At 64.0% G+C, this 24,282-nt stretch overlaps 4 protein-coding genes and 1 non-coding gene across 5 annotated transcripts; all 5 read left to right on the forward strand.

The window, feature by feature from the left end:
* The first annotated feature begins 75 nt into the window (after positions 1-75).
* On the forward strand, positions 76-4,316 carry PRIM1 (DNA primase subunit 1). Its single transcript, XM_034071452.1, has 13 exons — positions 76-208; positions 733-890; positions 966-1,072; positions 1,162-1,235; positions 1,331-1,467; positions 1,534-1,592; positions 2,224-2,333; positions 2,577-2,668; positions 2,798-2,942; positions 3,255-3,324; positions 3,431-3,516; positions 3,581-3,679; positions 4,188-4,316. The coding sequence occupies exons 1-13, from the start codon at positions 106-108 to the stop codon at positions 4,205-4,207; spliced, it is 1,260 nt and encodes a 419-aa protein (XP_033927343.1). The 5' UTR covers positions 76-105; the 3' UTR covers positions 4,208-4,316.
* A 316-nt stretch (positions 4,317-4,632) lies between these two features.
* On the forward strand, positions 4,633-12,737 carry NACA (nascent polypeptide associated complex subunit alpha). The gene is made up of 8 exons (XM_034071453.1): positions 4,633-4,767; positions 5,036-5,107; positions 10,464-10,549; positions 10,629-10,706; positions 11,306-11,452; positions 11,575-11,703; positions 12,390-12,512; positions 12,609-12,737. The coding sequence occupies exons 1-8, from the start codon at positions 4,671-4,673 to the stop codon at positions 12,621-12,623; spliced, it is 747 nt and encodes a 248-aa protein (XP_033927344.1). The 5' UTR covers positions 4,633-4,670; the 3' UTR covers positions 12,624-12,737.
* Positions 12,738-13,761: 1,024 nt separating this feature from the next.
* On the forward strand, positions 13,762-19,090 carry PTGES3 (prostaglandin E synthase 3). The gene is made up of 8 exons (XM_034071454.1): positions 13,762-13,903; positions 16,048-16,161; positions 16,700-16,769; positions 16,947-17,045; positions 17,209-17,298; positions 17,410-17,472; positions 17,870-17,894; positions 18,243-19,090. Coding segments are annotated over exons 1-8 (483 nt in total). The 5' UTR covers positions 13,762-13,901; the 3' UTR covers positions 18,263-19,090.
* Positions 19,091-19,540: 450 nt separating this feature from the next.
* On the forward strand, positions 19,541-22,921 carry ATP5F1B (ATP synthase F1 subunit beta). The gene is made up of 10 exons (XM_034071567.1): positions 19,541-19,677; positions 20,211-20,384; positions 20,488-20,662; positions 20,746-20,867; positions 21,049-21,233; positions 21,303-21,461; positions 21,549-21,671; positions 22,092-22,304; positions 22,394-22,595; positions 22,684-22,921. The coding sequence occupies exons 1-10, from the start codon at positions 19,551-19,553 to the stop codon at positions 22,779-22,781; spliced, it is 1,578 nt and encodes a 525-aa protein (XP_033927458.1). The 5' UTR covers positions 19,541-19,550; the 3' UTR covers positions 22,782-22,921.
* LOC117437372 (small nucleolar RNA SNORD59) lies at positions 20,907-20,980 on the forward strand. Its single transcript, XR_004550434.1, has one exon. It is a non-coding gene; the product is annotated as a small nucleolar RNA SNORD59 (small nucleolar RNA).
* Positions 22,922-24,282: the final 1,361 nt, after the last annotated feature.

Raw genomic sequence — 24,282 nt, forward strand, 5'->3', positions numbered from 1 at the left:
TCCCCCCCCCGACGTGACCGGAGCCCCCCCCCCCCCCCCGTGCAGGGCCCGGACCACATCTCCCGGCGGCCCCCGCGCTCCGCTTCCTGCCGCTTCCCGCCCGCGATGGCGCCGTTCGAACCGGCGGCGCTGCCCGATCTGCTCCCGGTGTTCTACCGGAGGCTGTTCCCGCACGGAGCCTACGGCCGATGGCTCCGCTACGGCGGCGGTGGGGGGGGGGGCTACGGCGGCGGTGGGGGGGGGCTGCGGGACAGGGGGGCTGAGGGAGCGGGTACCGGGATGTGGGACCGGGGCCGGGATACGGGACAGGGGGGCTGCGGGAGCGGGGATACGGGACCCGGTACCGGGATGTGGAACCGGGGAGGATGCGGGACCGGATACCGGGGATACGGGACCGGGGCCGGGATGTGGGACCGGGGCCGGGATACGGGACCGGGTACCGGGGGTTGCAGTCCCAGGAGCTTCGGTACCGGATCGGAGATGCGGTACCTTATTGGGGATGTGGGACCGGGTTGGGAATACGGGACCGGGCTGGGGATGCGGGACCGGATCGGGTCTGTGATACTGGGTCGGGACTGCGGTACCGGGTTGGGGATGCAGTCCCGGGGGCTGCAGTACTGGTCGAATGCTCCAATACCGGGTCCGGGACACGGGACCGGGGCTGCGACACCAGGTCCGGGGGCTGTGGTACCAGCCGGGGGTGACCCCACATCCATCCCCCCCCCATTGCAGTGGTGAAGAACTACTTCCAGCTGCGGGAGTTCTCCTTCACGCTGCGGGATGATGTCTACCTGCGGTTCCAGTCCTTCAGCAGCCCCCAGGAGCTGGAGCGGGAGCTGCAGAAAACCAACCCCTACAAGATCGACATTGGTGCCGTCTACTCCCACCGGGTGCGTCCTTGATCCCGACACCCCAACCGGGAATGGGTCCCAGTGTCACTGAGCCCGTTCCCATCCATCCCACAGCCCAACCAGCACAACACGGTGCACTTGGGAGCCTTCCAGCCGCAGGAGAAGGAGCTGGTCTTTGATATCGACATGACAGACTATGATGATGTCCGCACGTGCTGCAGGTTCCCCATAGGAGCTGGGATAGCTGGAACAGGATAAAGGGGGTGCAGGGGCAGGGGGTGCAGCCTGACCCATTGCTCTGTGCCCACAGCTCTGCCGATATCTGCTCCAAGTGCTGGACCCTGATGACCATTGCCATCCGCATCATTGACCGTGCCCTCGTGGGTGAGGGTCCCTCCTGCACCCATGGCTGCGGTGGTGCCCAATGGGGTCGGGTTGGGAATGCCGCATCCCAACGCGCTCCCGCTGTACCTCCATAGAGGACCTGGGCCTGAAGCATCGCCTGTGGGTGTACTCGGGCCGCAGGGGTGTTCACTGCTGGGTGTGTGATGATGCTGTGCGCAAGTGGTCCCCAGCGCTGCGGGCAGCAACGGTGGAGTACCTGACCCTGGTGAAGGTGGGTGCATGGGGAGCTGGGCACCCCTCATTGCCCCCACCCCACTGAGCATCACTGTGCCCCCAGGGCGGAGCAGAGACCGTGAAGAAGGTGAACCTGACCGAGCCCCTCCACCCCTTCATCAGGTCAGCTGCGGACCCCCTTGCCTGGTGCTGAGTGATGCTGAGTGATGCTGAGTGGTGCTGAGTGGTACTGAGTGATGCTGAGTGGTACTGAGTGATGCTGAGTGATGCTGAGTGGTGCTGAGTGGTGCTGAGTGGTGCTGAGTGGTGCTGAGTGATGCTGAGTGATGCTGAGTGATGCTGAGTGGTGCTGAGTGATGCTGAGTGGTGCTGAGTGATGCTGAGTGGTGCTGAGTGGTGCTGAGTGATGCTGAGTGATGCTGAGTGATGCTGAGTGGTGCTGAGTGATGCTGAGTGATGCTGAGTGATGCTGAGTGGTGCTGAGTGATGCTGAGTGATGCTGAGTGGTGCTGAGTGATGCTGAGTGATGCTGAGTGATGCTGAGTGGTGCTGAGTGATGCTGAGTGATGCTGAGTGATGCTGAGCGATGCTGAGCGGTGCTGAGCGGTGCTGAGTGATGCTGAGTGATGCTGAGTGGTGCTGAGTGATGCTGAGTGATGCTGAGTGGTGCTGAGTGATGCTGAGTGATGCTGAGTGATGCTGAGTGATGCTGAGTGATGCTGAGTGATGCTGAGTGGTGCTGAGTGGTGCTGAGTGATGCTGAGTGATGCTGAGCCTGTTCCCTGCTCCGTAGGCGCTCAGTTGCTGTGGTGGAGAAGTACTTTGAGAGCTACGCGCTGGTGGGGCAGGATATCCTGGGCAGCCCCGAGAGCTGGGACAAGGTGCTGGCCCTCATCCCGGAGGATATCCTTCCTATGGAGGCCATGGTCGGTGTGGGATGCAGGGTCCGACAGGGGGGAATGGGGTAACCCCAGAGGATGCTCAGGCATTGGAACAGGGTACCCAGGGATGATGGAGTCCCCATCCCTGGCAGGCTCCAGTGGAAGGTGTCCCTGCCCATGGGGCTGGATGAGCTTTAAGGTGCCTCCATCCCACCCCAATCCCATGGTTGTCCCATTGTCCATGAGCAGCCTTGACCCTCCCCACAGCACCGAGAGGCTCTGCAGGCCGAGTTCCCCAAGAAGAGGGACTCTGTGCACCGCTGGGAGCTGCTGAAGAGCCGCATGGAGCGGACACGGGTGAGTGTGACCCCATCCGGGAGCAGGGCACGGGCAGCAGCGCCTGCCCCACTGCTCTGCCCCACACTGTGCCCCACTGCTCTGCCCCACACTGTGCCCCACTGCTCTGCCCCACACTGTGCCCCACAGAAGCAGGCGGCCAGCGGGAAAGGCACCGGGTGCTTCGCGGACTGGGAGGTGATGCTGCAGTTCTGCTTCCCTCGCCTCGACATCAACGTCAGCAAAGGGATCGGGCACCTCCTGAAGAGCCCCTTCAGCGTCCACCCCAAAACGGGTTGGTGTGGGGTGGGGATGGCACCGCACAGGGAGAGCATCCCCATAGCGAGAGGATCCCATAGGGACAGCTTCCCAATAGGGATAGCATTCCATGGGGACAGCATCCCCATAGTGAGAGCATCCCATGGGGACAGCATCCCCATAGGGAGAGCATCCCAATAGGGATAGCATTCCATATGGAGAGCATCCCCATAGGGAGAGCATCCCAATAGGGATGGAATCCCAGTAAGGAGAGCATCCCACAGGGAGAGCATCCCATAGGGAGAGCATCCCATAGGGAGAGCCAACCCATGACCCTGCTCTCTTTCAGGCCGCATCTCGGTACCCCTGGACCTGCAGAAGCTCGACCAGTTCGACCCCTTCGCTGTCCCCACCATCAGGTAGGTGATGAGCAGTGGGGCCCAGCTGCCCCCCAGCCCCCCCCAGCCCCCCAGGTCCCCCATAGAATGAACCAGGTTGGAAGAGCCCTTGGGGCCCATCCTGCAGCTCCCTGTGCCATGAGCTGGATGCGGCCGGAGCCGACGAGGAGCAGGAGGATGGAGCAGAGACGGAGCCAAAGCGACGCACACGGGGTGAGTGTGACTGGGGGGCAATGGGGTCCCCCCCATGGCTCCTGCTCAGCCCCACATCCTGCAGACTACAAGAGGACGAGTCTGGCACCATATGTGAGGCTGTTCGAGCTCTTCGTGGAGGACATGGAGCGAGAGCGGAGGGGAGAGATGCTGCGGAGGAGCGGTGGGTACCAGCGGGGAGCCTCAATGGGACCTCAATGGGACCTCAATGGGACCTGAATGGGAGTCCCAATGGGACCTGAATGGGACCCAAATGGGAGCCCCAATGGGACCTGAATGGGACCAGAATGGGAGCCCCAGTGGGACATGAATGGGATCAGAATGAGAGAACCAATGGGACTTGAATGAGAGCCAAATGGGAGCTGAGTGGGACCCAAATGGGAGCCCCAATGGGAGTTGAATGGGACCCGAATGGGAGCCCCAATGGGAGCTGAATGGGACCCGAATGGGAGCCCCAATGGGAGCTGAATGGGACCCGAATGGGAGCCCCAATGGGAGTTGAATGGGACCCAAATGGGAGCCCCAGTGGGAGCTGAATGGGACCCAAATGGGAGCCCCAATGGGAGCCTGAATGGGACCCAAATGGGAGCCCCAATGGGAGCTGAATGGGACCCGAATGGGAGCCCCAATGGGCGCTCTTGGCTCTGAACGTTCCCGTTTCTCCTTCACAGACCTACAAGGAGACTTCTGATCCGCAGTGCCTGGAGCCAGACCCCGATCCCTGCCCCACTCCCCTGCCCCACATGGACCCTTTGGTTTTGTACCTTTCCTATGCAAACATCATTAAATGTCCCCATCCAACGTGTGCGTCCCCCGGACCTGCCTCTGCCTCGGGGATGTGGGGCTGCTGCTCCCCATACCCTGCCCTATAGCGGGGCTGCTGCTCCCCATACCCTGCCCCATAGCGGGGCTGCTGCTCCCCATACCCTGCCCCATAGCGGGGCTGCTGCTCCCCATACCCTGCCCCATAGCGGGGCTGCTGCCCTATAGCGGTGCTGCTGCTCCCCATACCCTGCCCCATAGCGGGGCTGCTGCTCCCCATACCCTGCCCTATAGCGGGGCTGCTCCCCATAGCGGGGCTGCTGCCCCACACGGGGGCCGGAACGGAAGGGCCCGGAACGCAGGAGCGCGGTGTCCGGACCCGGCCGAGCCGCATGGCCCCGTGCCCCGGATGTGCTCATCCTCCCGGAAGTCCCGCATCCAGCCGCTCGCTCTCTTTCCGCCGCCATCTTGGACCCTGTTCCCCTCACAGTGAGTCCCGGCGCCGCCATCGAGCTCCATCCGGTTCCATCCGGTTCCATCCGGTTCCATCCGGTCCCATCCGGTCCCATCCGCGGCTCCGGGGCCGCACCGGGAGCCGATGGCCCCTCAGGGGCCGGACGGGAGGGAGGGAGGGCAGCGGGAGCCGATGGAGCCGGTAGGGCCGGGAGGAGGCGGCCGGTGCCGGTGTCCGGTACCGGTGTCCGGTAGCCGCCGGTGGTGAGCGGCCCTCGGCCATGCGCGTTCTCCCTCTCCGCAGAAATGCCTGGAGAAGCCACAGAAACCGTCCCGGCCACCGAGCAGGAGCTGCCGCAGCCGCAGGCTGAGACAGGTGAGGCCGGACCGGGGGGGGGGTCCCGGGGCTCCGGTACCGGAGCCGCTCGTGTTAACGGGGGAGCCGCTCGTGTTAACGGGGGAGCCGCTCGGTGTTAACGGGGGGAGCCGCTCGGTGTTAACGGGGGAACCGCTCGGTGTTAACGGGGGGAGCCGCTCGGTGTTAACGGGGGAGCCGCTCGGTGTTAACGGGGGAGCCGCTCGGTGTTAACGGGGGGAGCCGCTCGGTGTTAACGGGGCAGCTTGGCCCCCGGGGGCTCCTCGCCGGTGCCTGTGTCCGGTTGTTCCCCCCCAAACCCGGTTGTTGGAAGCGGGGTTGGAGTCGTTGCTTTGGGACCCCCCCCCCGTGTTCCAGGCCCCTCGTGTGCTCCTCATGGAGTCATTGGAGCCATGGGAATGGGCCGGGATCGGGACCGGTTGGATTCGGGAATGGGACGTGTGGAAGGGCCCATGATACCCTATGGAATGTGTCAGGCTCCTGGAGGAGCTGCATGGATGGAGCTGGACGGGAGCTCAGAGCAGGATCCTGCCCCTGCTCTGTCCCAGCCTCCCTGATCCCATGGCTCTGTCCGAGGGGTGCATTGGATGTGGGGATCAGGGGATGTGGGGCTATGGGATGGCTCCTGCTGCGGCAGCTGCGGTGCTGAGCACGGGACCTGCTGTGCTCTTGGGCTCACTGGGATTCCTGCACTGGGGCCGCTTCCCATCATCCTGCCCATTCCCAGATGGGAACATCCTCAGAGCTGCTGCTGGGGCTCAATGGGCTTCCCAGAGGAGGCTGGTGTGTGTGCAGGGCTCTTGGCTGGGGTTCGTGCTCCTCCCTGGAGCAGGTTCGTGCCCTGGTGCCTGCCGGCTCCGGGCAGGTCCCCATCTCCTCCCACTGGGATAGGCTTGGGAAATGAGTAAGACATAATGACATAGAGCCATGGAGCTGCTGGAGCAAGGCCAGAGGAGGCCCCGAGGATGAGCAGGGGCTGGAGCAGCTCCCATAGGAGCCAGGCTGGGAACACTGGGGCTGGAGCAGAGGAGCTGTGTGGGGAGCTCAGAGCAGCTTCCAGTGGCTGGAGGGGGGTACAAGGATGCTGGAGAGGGACCTGCAGCAGGGACTGGAGCGATGGGACAAGGGGTGATGGGTTCAGACTGGAACAGGGGGAGCTCAGCTTGGAGATAAGGAAGCTCTTCCCTGTGAGGGTGTTGGGACACTGGGATGGGTTGAATGGAGCAGGTTTGGATGCTCCATCCCTGGCAGTGCTCAAGGCTGGGTTGGAGCAGCTGCTCCAGAGGAAGGTGTCCCTGCCCATGGACCTGGATGAGCTTTGAGGTTCCTTCCAGCTCAAACCCCAGAGGAGGGATCCCCACACATGTTGCTGCTCCGGGTACCAGCAGCATGATACCATCCATACAACCTGAGGATGGTCTGGAGCTGCTCCGGGCCATGGGTGATGCCCTGCATGGGGCTGGGCAGGTTCCGCTCCCGCAGCCAGCTCCGGTGCTGGTTGCACTGGTCAGACTGGCTGCTCTGACAGCCTCTCATCAGCAGCTGGATTGGGAATGGTGTCCGGAATGCCGGATGCTCCATCCCTTGTGTTAATGTGTTGTTCTCACCCCACAGCCCCTGTCACTGCTCCTGTCCCAGCACCAGGTACTGGGGACCCACTTTAACCCCTCGTGTGCCACCTTAACCAGTTTGCTGTTCTGGGGGAGGGTCAGGGGGGCAGTTCCATTAACCCATAACAGCCTGCACGGGGGGGGGGTCACTGCATGGAGCCAGCATCCTGTGTCCCACAGGGCTGGAGGAGGCTCTGCCAGAGCTGGGTTCCAGTCCTCAGTGGGTCCTCATCCCAGTGCAGCCCAGGATGGGACTTCCCAGTCTCTGGAGCAGCCCTGGGGTCTGGCCAGGCCCCTGTGGAGCTTGTGACAGCTGCTTTGGGAGGGAAGAGCCGAGGGCAGAGCCCGGCATTCCCAGCACCATTCCCAACAGCATTCCCAGCAGCATTCCCAGCGTTCCCATGCCAAGGTTTGAGTGGGGGAACCCGGGACCTTGTGCTGGTTCCTGGAGGGGGATGAAGGTCTGGTCTGTGCTGGTGCATTGGGTGCATTGGGTGATGCTCCTCTGCTGGGGGGCTGGGGCTGTGCCCCCCCCATGCTCCCTTCTCTCATGGGTTCACTTTCTTTCTCTCCTGTAGCTGTTCCTCTCGCTGCTCCCTCCCCAGCCCAGGCTCTCCCAGCAGAGCTGCCCAGTCCCCCCAGTGCTCTGCTGCCCCCCCCGGGCCCCACTTCCCCCCCTGTGGTCCCAGCTGCTGCCATCCCTGTGTTCTCTGCCCCCCCTCAGCTCCCTGCTCCAGCTCTGCAGGTCTCCGTTACCATTCCCCCCCCTCCAGCCCCAGGCTCCCCAGGGCCTGCCCCAGTTAACCCAGTGTCTCCAGTGCCCCCCCCCATGAGCCCTGGTGCTCCCCCCGCAGCGCTCTCCTCCCCTGCCCCCCCTCTGAGCCCCACGGCCCCTCTCCCACCCCCCCCATCCCTTCCCCTTGTGCCGTCCCCCCCTTTCCTGCCCGCTCCTGCTGTGCCCCCCAAGGCTGCAGCTTGTCCCCAGGAGCCGCCCCCCCCTCCTGCCTTCCTGGCTGCCCCCAGGGCCCCCCTGTCCCCCCCCGGGATGTGCTCGGGGGCTCCTGCTGCTGCAGCCCCTGGGGCTCCGGTCTCTGCCTGTGCCCTGGGCCCTGCCCTGCCCGGGCCCTCTCTGGCAGCTGCCACATCTCCCCCAGGGCCACCAGCACCGGCTCCAGTGAGTGCCCAGTCCCCAGCGGCTCCAGTGAGTGCCCAGTCCCCAGTGGCTCCAGTGAGTGCCCAGTCCCCAGCGGCACCCGCGGTGCCCCCAGCCCCTCTTGCACCCGCAGTGGCAGCTCCGCCGGTGCCTAAAGCAGCTCCTGGGAGCCCCATCCCTGCTCCAGCTCCTGCTCCTCCTGCAGCCAAAGCAGCTCCTGTGAGCCCGGTCCCAGCTGCCCCTCCTGCAGCCAAAGCAGCTTCTGCCCCCCCTGCAGCCAAAGGGGCTCCTGCGAGCCCAGTCCCTGCTCCTGCTGCTCCTCCTGCTGCTGCCACAGCAGCTCCTGCCTCCGCTGTAGCCAAAGCAGCTCCTGTGAGCTCAGCCCCTGTGAGCCCTGTCCCTGCTGCTCCAGCTCCTGCTCCTCCTGCAGCCAAAGCAGCTCCTGTGAGCCCTGTCCCTGCTCCTGCTGCTCCTCCTGCTGCTGTCACAGCAGCTCCTGCCTCTGCTGCAGCCAAAGGGGCTCCTGTGAGCCCTGTCCCTGCCCCTGCTCCTCCTGCTGCAGCCAAAGCAGCCCCTGTGGGCCCTGGCACTGCCCCTGCTGCTCCTCCTGCTGCTACAGCAGCTCCTGCCCCCCCTGCAGCCAAAGGGGCTCCTATGAGCCCTGGCACTGCCAGCTCCCTGCCTGGCCCACCAGCGATGGCAGCTCCTGCCCCAGCGGCTCCTCCTGCTGCTGCCACCACAGCTCCTGCCCCTCCTGCAGCCAAAGGGGCTCCTGTGAGCCCGGTCCCTGCTCCAGTGGCTCCAGCTCCTGCCCCTCCTGCAGCCAAAGGGGCTCCTCTGAGCCCTGTCCCTGCTCCTCCTGCTCCTGCTGCAGCCAAAGCAGCTCCTGTGAGCCCAGTCCTTGCTGCTCCTCCTGCTCCTCCTGCTGCTGCCATGGCAGCTCCTGCTCCTCCTGCAGCCAAATCAGCCCCTGTGGGCCCTGTCCCTGCCCCCTCCCCTCCTGGCCCCCCAGCAGTGGCAGCTGCACCAGCCCCTGGGAGCCCAGTCCCTGCTGCCCCTCCTGCAGCCAGAGCAGCTCCCAAGAGCCCGGGCACTGCTCCAGCAGCTCCTGCCCCCCCTGCAGCCAAAGGGGCTCCCAAGAGCCCAGTCCCTGCTCCTGCCCCTCCTGCAGCCAAAGGGGCTCCCACCAGCCCGGTCCCTGCTGCCCCTCCCGCAGCCAAAGCAGCCCCTGCAAGCCCTGTCCCTGCCCCTGCTGCTCCTCCAGCTCCTGCCCCCCCTGCGGCCAAAAAGCCTCCAAAGAGCAGCTCTGCTGCTGCTGCTGCTCCAGTGCCAGCACCGGCTCCTGCTGCCCCCCCTGCAGCCAAGGCAGCTCCAGGGGCCCCATCTGCCCCCCCAGCCCCTGCTGCCCCCCCAGCCCCTGCTGCCCCCCCTGCAGCCAAGGCAGCTCCCAAGAGCCCTGGCACTGCTCCATCAGCACCAGCAAAGGCAACTCCATCGGTTCCTGCTGCCCCCCCTGCAGCCAAGGCAGCTCCCAAGGGCCTGGGCACTGCTCCATCAGCACCAGCAAAGGCAGCCCCCCCAGCTCCTGCTGCCCCCCCTGCAGCCAAGGCAGCTCCAGGGGCCCCATCTGCCCCCCCAGCCCCGGGGGTTCCCGGTGCCCCCCAGAAGGCTGCGGGTGGCTCTGCCCCCCCCATGAAGAAGCAGAGCCCCAGTAAGGCCCCCAAGCGCCCATCCCCATCCAAGCCCCCCACCAAAGCCCCCCCCACCATCGCCAACGAGGACGAGGAGCTGCCCCCCCTGATCCCCCCTGAGCCTCCCGCTGCCGAGCCGCCGGTGCAGCCCATCCTGGTGGATCTGGCCCCCCCCGAGGCTCCCGGCCTCAGGAATGACAAGGGTATTTGTCCCACGGATTGCTGTGTGCATGGAGTGCCACTGCCTGGATACTAACCCGCTGCCCCATGGCACTTGGTGTGTTGGGCTCTCCAGGCCATGGAGGCAGGTCTGAGCCGTGCCTGAGCTGGGGGCAGGGAGGGATGTATCCCATGGGATCCAGCCTGGTGTGGTCCAGCAGCACTAACAGTGTGTGCTCAGGGCACCGTGTGGCTTGTGGCATGGCTGGGCCTGAGCTGGCTTCACCTGCCTGTGCCATGGGCTTGTGGCCAAGAGGAGCTGGGGCCAGAGCAGCTCCAGGGAAGCTCCTTTGCCTGCCCAGGCTCTTGGGATCCTGCAGAGCTTTGCCCAGGGCTCCTGTGTGGAGCTTTGTGGAGGAGAACCTGGGTCTGAATGGAGGTAATGGTGCATGAGAGGGTGTTGGGGTCACCAGGCTCTGTGCTCAGAGCCTCCCGAGCAGCAGCTGCCAGGACCTGGCACTGAGGCCAAGCCGAGCATCCGGAGGTGCTCCATGGAGGGAAGCAGTGCACGGGTGCAGCAGGACTTGGGTGTTGTCCTGTGCTGTGTGTGTGAGCTCCAGGTGCTGCCTGAACCAGTTTGACACCAGATTCACCGCACTGGGTGGAAGCCTCAGCACGAGGCTCCTGGCTCTCACCCCAGCCCTGAGCCGAGGGGCATACAGTGACTTGCATTTGGTCCTTAGGGTCCGGAACAGAGTCTGACAGCGATGAATCCGTACCAGAGCTGGAGGAGCAGGACTCCACACAGGCCACGACACAGCAGGCACAGGTAGGGCAGTGGCAGGGGCAGGATCCCTGCCTGCATCCGCCGGGATTGCTGTGATTCCTCCGGTTCTGTCTCCTTGCAGCTTGCAGCAGCAGCTGAAATAGATGAAGAACCTGTCAGCAAAGCAAAACAGAGCCGGAGTGAAAAGAAAGCACGGAAGGTGAGGTGGGATTCAGGGATGGATGGCACAGCATCAGCATCGCCTGTGCTGGCTCCTTGTCCCCTTGTGTAACACTGGTGGGGTTCAGGGATGGATGGCACAGCATCAGCATCGCCTGTGCTGGCTCCTTGTCCCCTTGTGTAACACTGGCCCCTGGCTGGCCCTCAGGCAAAGGGATGCAAGATGCTTGTGGCTGGGGCCGAGGGTTGGGCTGGGAAGTGAATTCCCTCCCAGGCTCCTGGCTAAAAGCCTGGGAATGCTGCTCTGCAGCAGGAAAGCCACACTGGGTGAGGCACTCATCCGTGGGCACAGGTCTGGAGAGCAGAGGAGCAGGGCCTGGAGCAGCTCCCGTACGGAGCCAGGCTGAGAATGATGGATCTATGGAAGTTCTTCCCTAGGGGGGTGGTGAGGCCCTGGAATGGGTTGAATGGAAAAGGCTTGGATGCCCCATCCCTGGCCAGGTTGGACACAGGGGCTTGGAGCAAGGGGCAGGGGCTGGAACTGGATGGGTGTTAAGGTCCCATCCAACCCCTTCCATGATTCTATGGACACGTTCCTCAGGCTCTTCTCAGTCACTCCTTTCCCTCCTGGCTCTGCAGGCAATGTCCAAGCTGGGCCTTCGCCAGGTGACAGGAGTAACCAGAGTCACCATCCGCAAATCCAAGAACATCCTCTTTGTCATCACCAAGCCAGATGTGTACAAGAGCCCTGCTTCAGACACCTACATTGTCTTTGGTGAAGCAAAGGTGACCCGGCCCTGCTGGTGGCCCTCTCGTGGGGGGGGGGTCCTGTGGCAGAGCTGGATGCACTGGGATGGGGGGGGAATGGGATCTCTGTTGTGCTCTGTCTCACTTCTTCCTTCTTCCAGATCGAGGACCTGTCCCAACAGGCCCAGTTGGCAGCTGCTGAGAAGTTCAAAGTGCAGGGAGAAGCCGTGTCAAACATCCAGGAAAACACACAGACCCCCACAGTGCAGGAGGAGAGTGAGGAGGAAGAGGTGAGCTCGGCATGACACAGCCCAGAGCTGGGAATTCCCCTGCCTTGCTTTCCTCCTGCCATGTTTTCCATGGCAGAGGGACAGGGCAGGGGCAGGAGCCAGGTCCCCATTGCCCTGGCTTCCCTCCCAGCTTCTCTCTGTGGCATGGGGGAGCTGTCACAGTTGGGACACTCATAGGATCATGGAATGGTTTGGATTGGAAAGGAGTTTAAAGCTCATCCGGTTCCAACCCCTGCCAGGGACACCTTGCACTGGAGCTGCTTGCTCCATGCTCCATCCAACCTGGGCCTTGAACACTGCCAGGGATGGGGCATCCAAACTCTTCCCATTCAACCCATCCCAGTGTCCGACCACCCTCACACTGAAGAGCTTCTGCCTTCGATTGAACCTGAACTTCCCATCACCCCTTCCTTATCCTATCACTCCAGTTCCTGACCAGGGTCATTCCCCAGCATCCAGTGCAGCCATCCAGCCAATTCCTTATCCACTGTCCATCATCAAATCCATGTGTTTAATGACAAGGTTGTCATGTGGACAGGGACAAACACCTTGCACAAGCCCAAAGCTGATCCCATTTGCCAGGGGTTGTGTAACCATCCCTGGAACGTTCCCAAGCCATGAAGATGAGGCCCTTGGTGGTGTGGGTCTTTCCCAACCTGCTCATTCCCTCATTCCCTGCTCCTTAGGTTGATGAAACCGGCGTCGAGGTGAAAGACATTGAGCTGGTGATGTCGCAGGCGAACGTGTCCCGAGCCAAGGCCGTGCGTGCCCTCAAGAACAACAGTAACGACATTGTCAATGCCATCATGGTGAGTGCCAGCACCGGGGATGGCTCCTGCTGGGATGGGGACCGGCACCACGGGGGTCTCCCATGGCCGGATCCCAACATCCCCTTCTCTCCACAGGAGCTGACGATGTAGCTGTGGGATGGAGGAGCCGTTTTTGGTGTTCCAGAGGAGAGTTAAATGCGACGGAGCTTCAAATTTGTACTATTTCTATCCGGGAATAAACGTTGTGGCTTATTGTTGGTGAAACCTGCGTGTTCCCGGTGCCGAGGGCCCAGGGTGGAACCTTCCTCCCGGGGAGATCACAGCCTGATACCCTGTCCCAGGAGCCTCTTCCCTCCTTTCCTTCCTGTCCCAAAGGGCTCCCGGCTCCAGCCTGGATGACTCCAGTGCAGGGAGTCACGTCCTTCATCTCCTCAGGGCTTCCCTGCACAGTGGGATGGGGATGGATTGAGGCATCTTCCAGCTGGATCCAAAGGGATGTGCTGGTGGGAAACCCTGGGGGGGGGGGGGGGATGCTCTTTGCCTCCTACCAACCACAGCTCCGAGAGCCTGGATCTGCAACAGTGGCACCTTCCTGCTGCTTTCCCACCCGTATCCCATTACCTTGTGGTTGGGAATAGCTCATGGAAGCTGGGGAGGGGATAAGGAGCAATGGGTGCTGCTGGGAGCCCCTGTTATCCCACTGGTGACAGGTTTCATTGGGGACACGGTGGAGCAGCAGGATTCCCGGTGGGAACGGCAGGATTCCCGGTGGGAACAGCAGGATTCCCTGTGGGAACAGCAGGATTCCCGGTGGGAGCAGCAGGATTCCCGGTGGGAAGGACGGGATTCCCGGTGGGAACAGCAGGATTCCCGGTGGGAGCAGCAGGATTCCCGGTGGGAACAGCAGGATTCCCGGTGGGAACGGCAGGATTCCCGGTGGGAACAGCGGGATTCCCGGTGGGAACAACAGGATTCCCGGTGGGAAGAACAGGATTCCCGGTGGGAACAGCAGGATTCCCGGTGGGAGCAGCAGGATTCCCGGTGGGAAGAACGGGTTTTTAGGGAGCAGTGCCGTCATTCCACCCCCGGGTTGTGGACGGGCGGGCGCTAGGACCCGGGGCAGCGCTGCTCCGTCTCCATAGCAACCGCCGTCTCCTCCCCCGCCCCCCTCCCTCCGCGTGCGCGCGGCGAGAAGCTGCTAGAAGGGCGGTGTGGGGGGGGCCTCCCCGCGCATGCGCAGTGTGACCCCGACAGGAGCGAGGCGGGCGGGGGGGGGGGGGGGGGGGGATTTTGCTGCGTCACCAGCGCTCCGAGCGCGCGGGGCATTGTGGGAGCGAGGCCGCAGCCCCGAACCCGCCGCCGCCGAACCGGAGCCACGGCCCTGCCCCTCCCCCCGCACCGGAGCCGCGCCGGGACCGCGACGGAGTCATGTGAGCACCGGGGGGGGGGGACGGGAGCGGCCCCAGCGCCTCAGGCCTCGGCCGCGGGGAGCAGGCCCCGTGCAGTGACCTTGGCTGAGGGGGTGTCCGGTACCGGGGGGTCCGGGTGGGGTTTGTGACCCCCCCCTCCCCCCCCTCCGGTCCGGTCCGGGGGGGGCGCACGGGGGGGGCGCGGTTGAACCGGGCCGCGGCGCACGCACGTGTCCGGTGCGGAGCCGGAAACGGAGCTGAGGCCGCTGCAGGGCCCGTTCGGTGTCCGGTAGCACCGGAGGGGACCGGGGGGGGGGGGGGGGGGGGTTGGGGCTTCGGAGCCCCGGAGGATGCGGCTGGAACGGGGGAACCGGAGGTTTCGGGGTCAGGAAGCATCGCTCGGTTCAGACCGGGAGGTTCCGGGTGAAACGAGAGGGGTTCGGAACCGGAGCCCAACGGGAACCGGAGCCGAGGCTGGTTCCGTGCCCCGGGTCCGTGTCCGGCTGCCCGGGGGTGGGAACCTCCTCCCGCAGCAGCCTCGGGATGTGTCCCAGGGCAGGGGGGCAGGATCCGGAGCACACGAGGAGGGTGAGGATGGCACCGGGCGGTGAGGCTGAAGGCTGAGCCCGGGGCTCCCACTGGGGTCTCCTGCATGGAGCCGGGTCCGGAGCTCCGGGAAGCGGCTCCTCAATGGGTGACTGGAGAGGCAGGGAGAGGGGAACCGTGTGGAGCCCGGAGAGCAGCTCTGGAGCCCACAGCATGGAGCTGATGGAGCAGGAGGAGGCCCCGAGGATGAGCAGGGGCTGGAGCAGCTCCCATAGGAGCCAGGCTGGGAACACTGGGGCTGGAGCAGAGGAGCTGCGTGGGGAGCTCAGAGCAGCTTCCAGTGGCTGGAGGGGGTACAAGGATGCTGGAGAGGGACCTGCAGCAGGGACTGGAGCGATGGGACAAGGGGTGATGGGTTCAGACTGGAACAGGGGGAGCTCAGCTTGGAGATAAGGAAGCTCTTCCCTGTGAGGGTGCTGGGACACTGGGATGGGTTGAATGGAGCAGGTTTGGATGCTCCATCCCTGGCAGTGCTCAAGGCCGGGTTGGAGCATCCTGCTCTAGAGGAAGGTGTCCCTGCCCATGGACCTGGATGAGCTTTGAGGTCCCTTCCAACCCATTCCATGGAGCACAGATGTCCCCCAGGCTGTGTTGGTGCACGGGGCAAAGCAGGGTTTAAATGAACCTGTGTGCTTGAGAGAGGCCTAAACCCCATGGGGACGTGGGGCTGGTCCCAGCCAAAGCCTCTGGCATGAGGTTGGTTGAGGAAGGAGGAAGCTTTGGGCTCCTTTTGGAGCATCCCTAAGGAACCAGGGGATGTTCTGGGGGTGCAGGAGCCTCTCCTGAAGCACCTGGAGCAGGTGAAGGCTCCAGCAGCAGCTTCCCTGGTGCGGAGGCTCCTTGGGATCTCCACATCCATCACATCCCAGTGTTAGGATTGGAGCTCCGGGTGTCCCATGTTACCGGTGCTGCATGGTCAGGCCTCACTCGAGGTCTTCACCCTCTTCAAAGGAAGGATTTGAGGTTGGAAAAACCTGGAGCAAAGGTTGGGAATGGGAATTGTGCTGGAGGGGATGGTTGGGAATGGGAATTGTGCTGGAGGAGATGGTTGGGAATGGGAATTGTGCTGGAGGGGATGGTTCTTCCCCCCCCCCTTGGCCTGCATTGCTGCTCCCAGGGATGCTGGTGGCTTTGCCCCCTGTGGGCAGCACCATCAAGGCTGCAGTGGGAATCCCAGCACCAGGGAATGCCTCTTGTGCCACATTGGTGTGTTTGGAACACATGGAGAGCAGCCCCAGCACCCGCTGCAGGGCTCAGGTTGGGCTCAGCTCCCCACAGCCCCAGAGCTGCAGGGAGCCCTGGGCAGTGACCATGGAGCACACTCAGCACATCCCAGGAGTGGGGCTGGAGGCAGCCAGAGGACAGCCAGGAATGGGAACCAGAGCCTGCAGCAGCGATCGCAATGGGGCTGGGGCCTGTTCACGGCGGTGCTGCCCCCATCCTATAGCTTGGCACCAGTTTGGGTTGCTTTGGGTCCATCAAGGGGCTCTTTGGGGGGGGGGGTTGGGTCCCTGCCTGCGTTCACTGCCTCATGGATGCTGACCCCCCTGTCCCCATAGGCAGCCTGCATCCGCCAAGTGGTACGACCGCAGAGACTACGTCTTCATTGAGTTCTGTGTGGAGGACAGCAGGGATGTGAACGTCAACTTCGAGAAGTCCAAACTCACCTTCAGGTATGGGCCTGGGGCTGCCACCGGAGCCCAGCTCAGGGCAGGGGCCTGGGGCTGCCACCGGAGCCCAGCTCATGGACAGGGGCCTGGGGCTGCCACCGGAGCCCTGCTCAGGACAGGGGCCTGGGGCTGCCACCGGAGCCCTGCTCAGGACAGGGGCCTGGGGCTGCCACCGGAGCCCAGCTCATGGACAGGGGCCTGGGGCTGCCACCGGAGCCCTGCTCAGGACAGGGGCCTGGGGCTGCCACCGGAGCCCTGCTCATGGACAGGGGCCTGGGGCTGCCACCGGAGCCCAGCTCAGGACAGGGGCCTGGGGCTGCCACCGGAGCCCTGCTCAGGACAGGGGCCTGGGGCTTCCTGCTCAGCTCCATCCATGCCATGAGCAGCTCCCCATGGGGCTGCTGTCACCCACTGGGGTAACGGGTGGAAGAGCAGGGAGGGATGCAAGGAGCAGGCTGGGAGCAGGGGGTGATGTGTGTAGATGGAGGGTGTCTGTTGTAGGGCTGGGTTGTACCACCCACATCCTCTGTTCTCTCCACAGTTGTCTCGGAGGAAGTGACAACTTCAAACATTTAAACGAAATTGACCTTTTTAACAATATTGACCCAAATGTGAGTATCCTCCTGGCTTCCTAGTGCTGTGTCCTGGGCAACAGCAGGGATGCTGCTGGCGCTTCCGGCCTTGAGAGCATCTCTGGATGGGGCTGTACAGGGCAAGGAGGAAGGTGGTGGATGAGTGATGAAAGCAGCTTTTGGGGATGATTTTAACAGGGATTTTCTCCCTTTCAGGAGTCAAAGCATAAAAGAACAGACAGATCTATCCTGTGTTGTTTACGGAAAGGAGAGTCCGGTCAGGCATGGCCAAGGTTAACGAAAGAGAGGGCAAAGGTGGGTTCAGCTCTTGTCTCACTGCTCTTCAATGGGGTTTCCTATGTGGGTGCTGATGCAGAGGTGCATGGGGCACTTCAGAGCAGCGCTGCTGCTTTACCCCCCTACGGTACCAGCTCGGTACTTAGGTGTCCTGCACTAACACCCTTGTGTTGCTGTGCAGCTCAACTGGCTCAGTGTGGACTTCAACAACTGGAAAGACTGGGAGGATGACTCAGATGAAGACATGTCCAATTTCGATCGCTTTTCTGAGGTATGGGAACAGGAATCCCTGGGATTTGGGGTTTCCTGCCCTGGGATTCTCTGCGGGCAGAGCTTGTGCTGTTGCTTCACCCTTTAACGTGCTCTTACCTCTCTGGAGCAGATGATGAACAACATGGGTGGAGATGACGACGTAGACTTGCCAGAAGTAGATGGGGCAGATGATGTAAGTGCTCTGTGGTAAATACACCTTGCTCTGTGCTGAGGTCGGGCTCTTCAATAGCACCAAAGCTTGGCTGGGCTTCACACGGAAGAGCTTGTGCCTAAGAGCTCAGCTCAGTCTCCCCTCTCTTGGGCAGGTTCAAGCCATTCCCCTTGGCCTGTCCCTACATCCCTTGTCCCAAGCCCCTCTCCAGGTTCCCTGCAGCCCCTTTAGGCCCTGGAGCTGCTTTCAGGTCTCCTTAAGGAGCCTTCTCCAGCCCAGCTCCAGAGCACATTGATGGGTCTGTAGCTCAGGGCTCACTGCAGGAGCAGCAGCTCCGTTGCTGCTGGGAGGGGTGGTGAAGGAAAAGCTCCTTCAAGCCCAGTCTGCTCCAGTTAACGTTGTCTCTTCTCCTTCCCAGGACTCACCAGACAGTGATGATGAAAGTAAGTCCTATCCCAGTGTGATTCCATGAGTGCTCCCTCCCATCACCCCCTGAACCCAGCTCTGAGCTAACACCAGGGCTGGCCGAGGGCTGTAATCCAATGGGAGCCTTTCCACACCAGCTGGAAATCCCAGTTTGACCTCCCCAGCACAGCCCTGGGGAGGCTTTGCCTTTAAGAGCAGCCCTGCCCATGGAGGCAGCTTGTTCCAGTGCCTGCCCATGGCTCTTCCTTACGAAGAACCAGACCCAGAGGCCTTTGGCTGCCCCATGCCTGATACTGAGACTGATGAAACAAGGCTTAAAACCAAACCCGGTCCCACTGAAGCTCTTCCCTTTCTTTCCTCTCTAGAAATGCCAGATCTGGAGTAAGGAAAAGCGTCTTCAGGGTTTGGGGAAAGAACTTCATCACAACATTTCATAACCGAGATAAGAATTCCTGAGTTGATAGCCCTAACGGGAGCTCCTGCATCCTTTAACCCATTTTCAGCCCATTTTCAATGGCTTCACTGGTGGTAGGTGTGTACCATGGCACGGGGCGGCCTGAAAGCCACGAGAGGCAATAACTTTATGCATGAACCAGTTTTCCAGCCTTCCAACAACCAACCCCCCCAGTTGAGGTGTAGGCCATCGAGACAGAACAGTCGCAATAAAGTTTACAGAGCCTCCTTGCCTCGTAGCGGATGTAATTCCCATGGGACAACCCCGAGTTGACACCAAGTTGATAGAAATGAGCATTTTTTCCCCCTTTTTCCCCCTTCTTTTACCCAGTCCCTGTGGCCTGGAATTGATGTTTGGACCGGGAACAAGAACTGGGGCTGTTGGCTCACGGTGGGGCCCTTCCATTAAACTTTGTATTGAAAAGGCAACACCACTTCTCCTCCGTGGGCTTGTTCCATCCCGAGCCACCGGTGGCTGGAGCCTGTCCCCGGTACCGTTTGGCTCTAAAGCTTTACACCCTCCTCCCCGGGGCGATGCCTGTACATTGTTGCTTGTTGAGCTGTTCCTTTAGACCAAATCCTGTTTGCACTGTGGCTGTGGACGCGAGAACGGGTGGGGAGGCACCGGGGGCACCGGGGGTTCCGCCGCCCCTCCCCCCTCCGGGCACCTCCCAACCGGGCTGAAAAACCTCAATTTGTGTTCCGAGCAGCTGCGATTTTTTTAATGTCCGCATTCTTTCTAATAAACTGTTGAAGACTCCCGGGCCTCGGCTCGTGCTCCGCACCGGGGACGGGAGGGGGGACCGGGGGGGGCGGCGCCGGGGATGGGATGGGGATGGGATGGGGATGGGGAGGGGGGAGCGGCGGCTCCATTGGCCGCAATGGGGGGGGGGGGGAGGGGACGGAACCGGATCCGGTGCCGCGGTCACCGCGTCCGGTCCAAGGACAACCGCAGACACGTGCTCCGCCGCTTCCGCCGCGCTGCGCTTGGCCCCGCCCCTTCCCGCTGAGCTCGACCAATCATCTCCTCGCTCTCCTTGATGGATAAACCCGCGGCCCAATGGCGTCGCGGCGAGGGCGAGCGCCGAGGGAAGCGTAGCCAATAGCAGAGCGAGCTCGGGTGGCGCCGTACCCAATGGGCTGCGTGACGTGGCGCCGCAGTCCCGCCCCCCGAGGGCCGTGCAGGGGCGGGCGGGGCGCGGGGCTCAGTCGGCGGCGCCATGTTGGGGCTGGCGGGTCGGGGCTCGGCCGCTCTGCGGCCGCTGCTGCTCCGCGGGGACGCGCACGGCCTCGGCCTCCTCCCGGTGCTGCTGAGCCGCGGGGCCGCGCACGCCGCCGCCGAGCAGCGTGAGTGCGGGGCCGCGCACGGGGTCACCTTGGGGCCTGCGCCGGTCAGGGGACGGGGCCTGTGAGGGGACGGGGCTTGTAACGGGACCGGGCCTGTAACGGGATGGGGCCTGTAACCGGATGGGGTCTATAACCGGATGGGGTTTGTAACGGGACGGGGCCTGTGAGGGAACGAGGCCTGTAACGGGACCGGGCCTGTAACGGGATGGGGTCTGTAACCGGATGGGGTTTGTAACGGGACGGGGCCTGTAACGGGACGGGGTCTGTAACCGTATGGGGCCTGTAACGGGACGGGGAGGGGCGGAGGAGCGGCGGGGGTGGAGCGGGGTGGGAAGGGCATTGATTGCACGGGAGGGGGTCTCATTTGCACCGGGGGGGGTTACCGGTGGTACCGGAGGGGATCCGGGGTGGGGGTACCGAGGTTACCGGAGGGGATCCGGGGATCTCGGTCCTTGCCCCGGCCCCGCTCCCGTGCCCGGAGCTGCCGTTCCCCGTCCGACCTTGACTCGTCCCCGTTGTCCCCCCCGCTCCAGGCCGGGGCTATGCGGCCCCCGCGGCCAAGGCCGGCGCCAGCACCGGCCGCATCGTGGCCGTGATCGGTGCCGTTGTGGACGTGCAGTTCGATGAGGGGCTGCCCCCCATCCTGAACGCGCTGGAGGTGCAGGGCCGGGACACGCGGCTGGTGCTGGAGGTGGCTCAGCACCTCGGTGAGTGTTCAATGGGGGGATGATGGAGGCGGCCTCAGGACCCTAATGGTTCCCTATGGGGGATCCCGGCTCCCCCGGGCGCTGCCTCACGCTGCCCTCGCAGGGGAGAACACGGTGCGGACCATAGCCATGGACGGTACCGAGGGGCTGGTGAGGGGCCAGAAGGTGCTGGATTCAGGAGCCCCCATCCGCATCCCCGTGGGCCCCGAGACCCTGGGCAGGATCATGAACGTCATTGGGGAGCCCATCGATGAGCGCGGCCCCATCACGACCAAACAGTGAGTGAGGCTCCAGCGCCCCGAGCGCTCCCCCCTCACCCCCCCCGGCTGCTGTGAGCCCCCAGCCCCAATCCTGCCCCCAGGTTCGCTGCTATTCACGCCGAGGCCCCCGAGTTCGTGGAGATGAGTGTGGAGCAGGAGATCCTGGTGACGGGCATCAAGGTGGTGGATCTGCTGGCGCCCTATGCCAAGGGGGGCAAGATCGGTGGGTGCTCCCTATGGGCATGGGGGGGACTGGGGGAGTCCTTCGCTGATGAGGAACCGTTTGACTTTCGTTCTTCTGAGCTGGCTGAAGCCACTTGTACGGATCTGAGGAGGACAAGGGGAGCAGGGATAGGGGCAGCGCCGGGATGGGCTGGGATGGAGCAGGATTCCCTCGATCCCAGGTTTGTTCGGAGGTGCTGGTGTGGGGAAGACTGTGCTGATCATGGAGCTCATCAACAACGTGGCCAAAGCCCACGGGGGGTACTCGGTGTTCGCTGGTGTCGGGGAGAGGACCCGCGAGGGCAATGACTTGTACCACGAGATGATCGAGTCTGGGGTCATCAACCTCAAGGATGCCACATCCAAGGTATGGAGAGGGGGTCTCCTGAGGGGGGGGCACCGGTAGCACCGAGCCCACCCCTGTCCTCGCCCGCAGGTCGCTCTGGTCTATGGGCAGATGAACGAGCCCCCCGGTGCCCGTGCCAGGGTGGCCCTGACCGGGCTGACGGTGGCCGAGTACTTCAGGGACCAGGAGGGTCAGGACGTGCTGCTCTTCATTGACAACATCTTCCGCTTCACCCAGGCTGGCTCCGAGGTGGGGGCTCAGCACCACCCCCTGTGACCCCCCCTCCATGCACTTGGACAGCCCCCATAGCCTCTCTATTCCCCCCTCCCCATCAAGGTGTCAGCCCTGCTGGGCAGGATCCCCTCTGCCGTGGGCTACCAGCCCACCCTGGCCACCGATATGGGCACCATGCAGGAGAGGATCACCACCACCCGCAAGGGATCCATCACCTCGGTGCAGGTGAGGCTGCGGCTGCATTGTGCACCCTAGAGATGCTGTGTCATCGTCCCCTCCTATCCCCATCTTCCCATCTCCATCCTCTCTTCCTGTCCCCATTGTCCCTTCCCGTCCCCATCATCCCCTCCTGTCCCCATTGCCCCTCCATCCCCATCACCCCTCCTGTCCCCATTGCCCCTCCATCCCCATCATTCCCTCCTGTCCCCATTGCCCCTCCATCCCCTTCATCCCCTCCTGTCCCCATTGCCCCTCCATCACCATCATCCCCCCCTGTCCCCATTGCCCCTCCATCCCCTTCATCCCCTCCTGTCCCCATTGCCCCTCCATCCCCATCATTCCCTCCTGTCCCCATTGCCCCTCCATCCCCTTCATCCCCTCCTGTCCCCATTGCCCCTCCATCCCCTTCATCCCCTCCATCCCCAGGCCATCTACGTGCCAGCTGACGACTTGACCGACCCTGCCCCTGCCACCACCTTTGCCCACTTGGACGCCACGACGGTTCTGTCCCGCGCCATCGCCGAGCTGGGCATCTACCCTGCTGTGGACCCCTTGGACTCCACCTCCCGCATCATGGACCCCAACATCGTGGGGCCCGAGCACTATGATGTGGCTCGAGGGGTGCAGAAGATCCTGCAGGTGAGGGATCCAGGGCTGCCCCCCGTAGGAAGCTAGGGGGGTGCACGTGGAGCCGCTCACCCTCTCCCCCCGTGTTCTGCTCTCTGCAGGACTACAAGTCCCTGCAGGACATCATTGCCATCCTGGGCATGGACGAGCTGTCCGAGGAGGACAAGCTGACGGTGGCTCGAGCGCGCAAGATCCAGCGCTTCCTGTCCCAGCCCTTCCAGGTGGCCGAGGTCTTCACCGGCCACATGGGCAAACTGGTGCCGCTGCAGGAGACCATCAAGGGCTTCAAGCAGATCCTGGCAGGTACATAGAGAGCCAAGGGGGGGGGACACAGATGCTTTGGGGGTGTCCCCCCCCCTTCTCCTCCTCTTCACCCCCTGTCTCCCCGCAGGTGAATACGACCATCTCCCAGAACAAGCCTTCTACATGGTGGGGCCCATTGAGGAGGCCGTGGCCAAGGCAGAGAAATTGGCTGAAGAACATGCTTGAACGTGGCCCCCCCAAAACCGGGGCCTGCCCCCCAAAACCGGGGCCTCTGCCCCCCAAAACCGGGGCCTCTGCCCCCCAAAACCGGGGCCTTCCCCCCCCCCCATATTTAAAGTTTCCAATAAAACATCAGTTGAAAACACTTTTGGGGTCTCGTGTGCACTACGGAGGGGAATGGGCTCAAGTTGGGGGGGGTCACACAACCGCACCCCCAAACCGGTTCTCAATGGGGGTGACCCTGGTCCCGCTGTCCCCCCCATTGGGGCTCCACCATTTTGCAGCACAGATCCCAATGGCCTCGGCTGCGGCAGCGTCACCCCGGTGGGGGGGGGGGGGGGGGGGGGGGCAGCTGTACCGGTAGCACCGGGGGCTCAGGGATGGGTTCGCAATGGGGGGTCCCCATAAGGGCTGCACCCCGGGGTGAAGGGGGGGGGGGGAACACCGTGAGCCCAACGGGGCCGCGGTCCCTTTAAATGGCGGCGCGTGCCCGCGGCGGAGGGGGCGGCGGCGGCCGCTGACATCACACGGGCCCGGGAGCACCTGCGCGACACCGGCACCGGGAGCGCGCCGGGCGGGCACCGGGGCTGCCCCCCCCCCATAGGTACGTACCGGGGCTGCCCCCCCCCCCACCGTCCATAGGTACGTACCGGGGCTGCCCCCCCCATAGGTACGTACCGGGGCTGCCCCCCCCCCCAGCAGGCTCCATAGGTACGTACCGGGGCTGCCCCCCCCCCCGTAGGTACGTACCGGGGCTGCCCCCCCCCCACCGTCCATAGGTACGTACCGGGGCTGCCCCCCCCCCCGTAGGTACGTACCGGGGCTGCCCCCCCCCATAGGTACGTACCGGGGCTGCCCCCCCCGCACTCCATAGGCAGGTACCGGGGCTGCCCCCCCCCCGCACCCCATAGGCAGGTACCGGGGCTGCCCCCCCCGCTCTATAGGTACGCACCGGGGGTGCCCCCCTCCATAGCTCCGGTCTGGACGGGTCACGGACCCCCCCGGGGCTGTACCGGGACCACGACCCCCCCCCCCCCCTCCGCTGTCGCGCACGGGACCGGGATATCCCAACCCCCCCCCATTCCCTTTGGGACAGCACCGGGACCCCCCCCCACAACCGGTACCGGCGCCCTGCGCACCGCGTGACGTCACCGGGGATCCCGGGGGTCGGGCTGCGGTTGGGGTTTGGGGGGGGGGGGGTCAGAGCGGGGGGAATCCCCCCTCCCCCACGTGGGCTCTTGGCTCCGCCCCCCCCCTCCCCCCCCCCTCCCCCCTCCGGTGACGCGCGCGCCGCTCCCGGTGACGTGATCGCGGCGGCGGTGACGTGGGGGGGGGAGGGGCGGAGCCGGGACCGCCGCTTCCTGCCTGCGCCGCCGCCGCCCGGGCCCGGCCCCGGTTCCGTGCGCACGGACCGAGCATGGGGAGCGGAGACTGAGCCGGGCCCGGGGGGGGCACCGGAACCGGAACCAGAACCGGTAACGGCAACGGGAGCAGCACCGGGAACGGG

The sequence above is a fragment of the Melopsittacus undulatus genome, chromosome 21 (genome assembly GCF_012275295.1).
Source record: "Melopsittacus undulatus isolate bMelUnd1 chromosome 21, bMelUnd1.mat.Z, whole genome shotgun sequence".
Lineage (NCBI taxonomy): Eukaryota > Metazoa > Chordata > Aves > Psittaciformes > Psittaculidae > Melopsittacus > Melopsittacus undulatus.

Coding starts and splice junctions, on each gene's coding strand:
- PRIM1 (XM_034071452.1), top strand. CDS start 106: ATGGCGCCGTTCGAACCGGCGGCGCTGCCCGATCTGCTCCCGGTGTTC. Junction 1,593..2,223: donor CCCCTCCACCCCTTCATCAG/GTCAGCTGCGGA, acceptor CCTGCTCCGTAG/GCGCTCAGTTGCTGTGGTGG. Junction 2,943..3,254: donor CAGCGTCCACCCCAAAACGG/GTTGGTGTGGGG, acceptor GCTCTCTTTCAG/GCCGCATCTCGGTACCCCTG.
- ATP5F1B (XM_034071567.1), top strand. CDS start 19,551: ATGTTGGGGCTGGCGGGTCGGGGCTCGGCCGCTCTGCGGCCGCTGCTG. Junction 20,868..21,048: donor TGCCAAGGGGGGCAAGATCG/GTGGGTGCTCCC, acceptor CCTCGATCCCAG/GTTTGTTCGGAGGTGCTGGT. Junction 22,305..22,393: donor GGGTGCAGAAGATCCTGCAG/GTGAGGGATCCA, acceptor TGCTCTCTGCAG/GACTACAAGTCCCTGCAGGA.
- NACA (XM_034071453.1), top strand. CDS start 4,671: ATGGCCCCGTGCCCCGGATGTGCTCATCCTCCCGGAAGTCCCGCATCC. Junction 10,550..10,628: donor CCACGACACAGCAGGCACAG/GTAGGGCAGTGG, acceptor GTCTCCTTGCAG/CTTGCAGCAGCAGCTGAAAT. Junction 11,453..11,574: donor TTGTCTTTGGTGAAGCAAAG/GTGACCCGGCCC, acceptor TCCTTCTTCCAG/ATCGAGGACCTGTCCCAACA.
- PTGES3 (XM_034071454.1), top strand. Junction 17,046..17,208: donor TAACGAAAGAGAGGGCAAAG/GTGGGTTCAGCT, acceptor GTTGCTGTGCAG/CTCAACTGGCTCAGTGTGGA. Junction 17,473..17,869: donor AAGTAGATGGGGCAGATGAT/GTAAGTGCTCTG, acceptor TCTCCTTCCCAG/GACTCACCAGACAGTGATGA.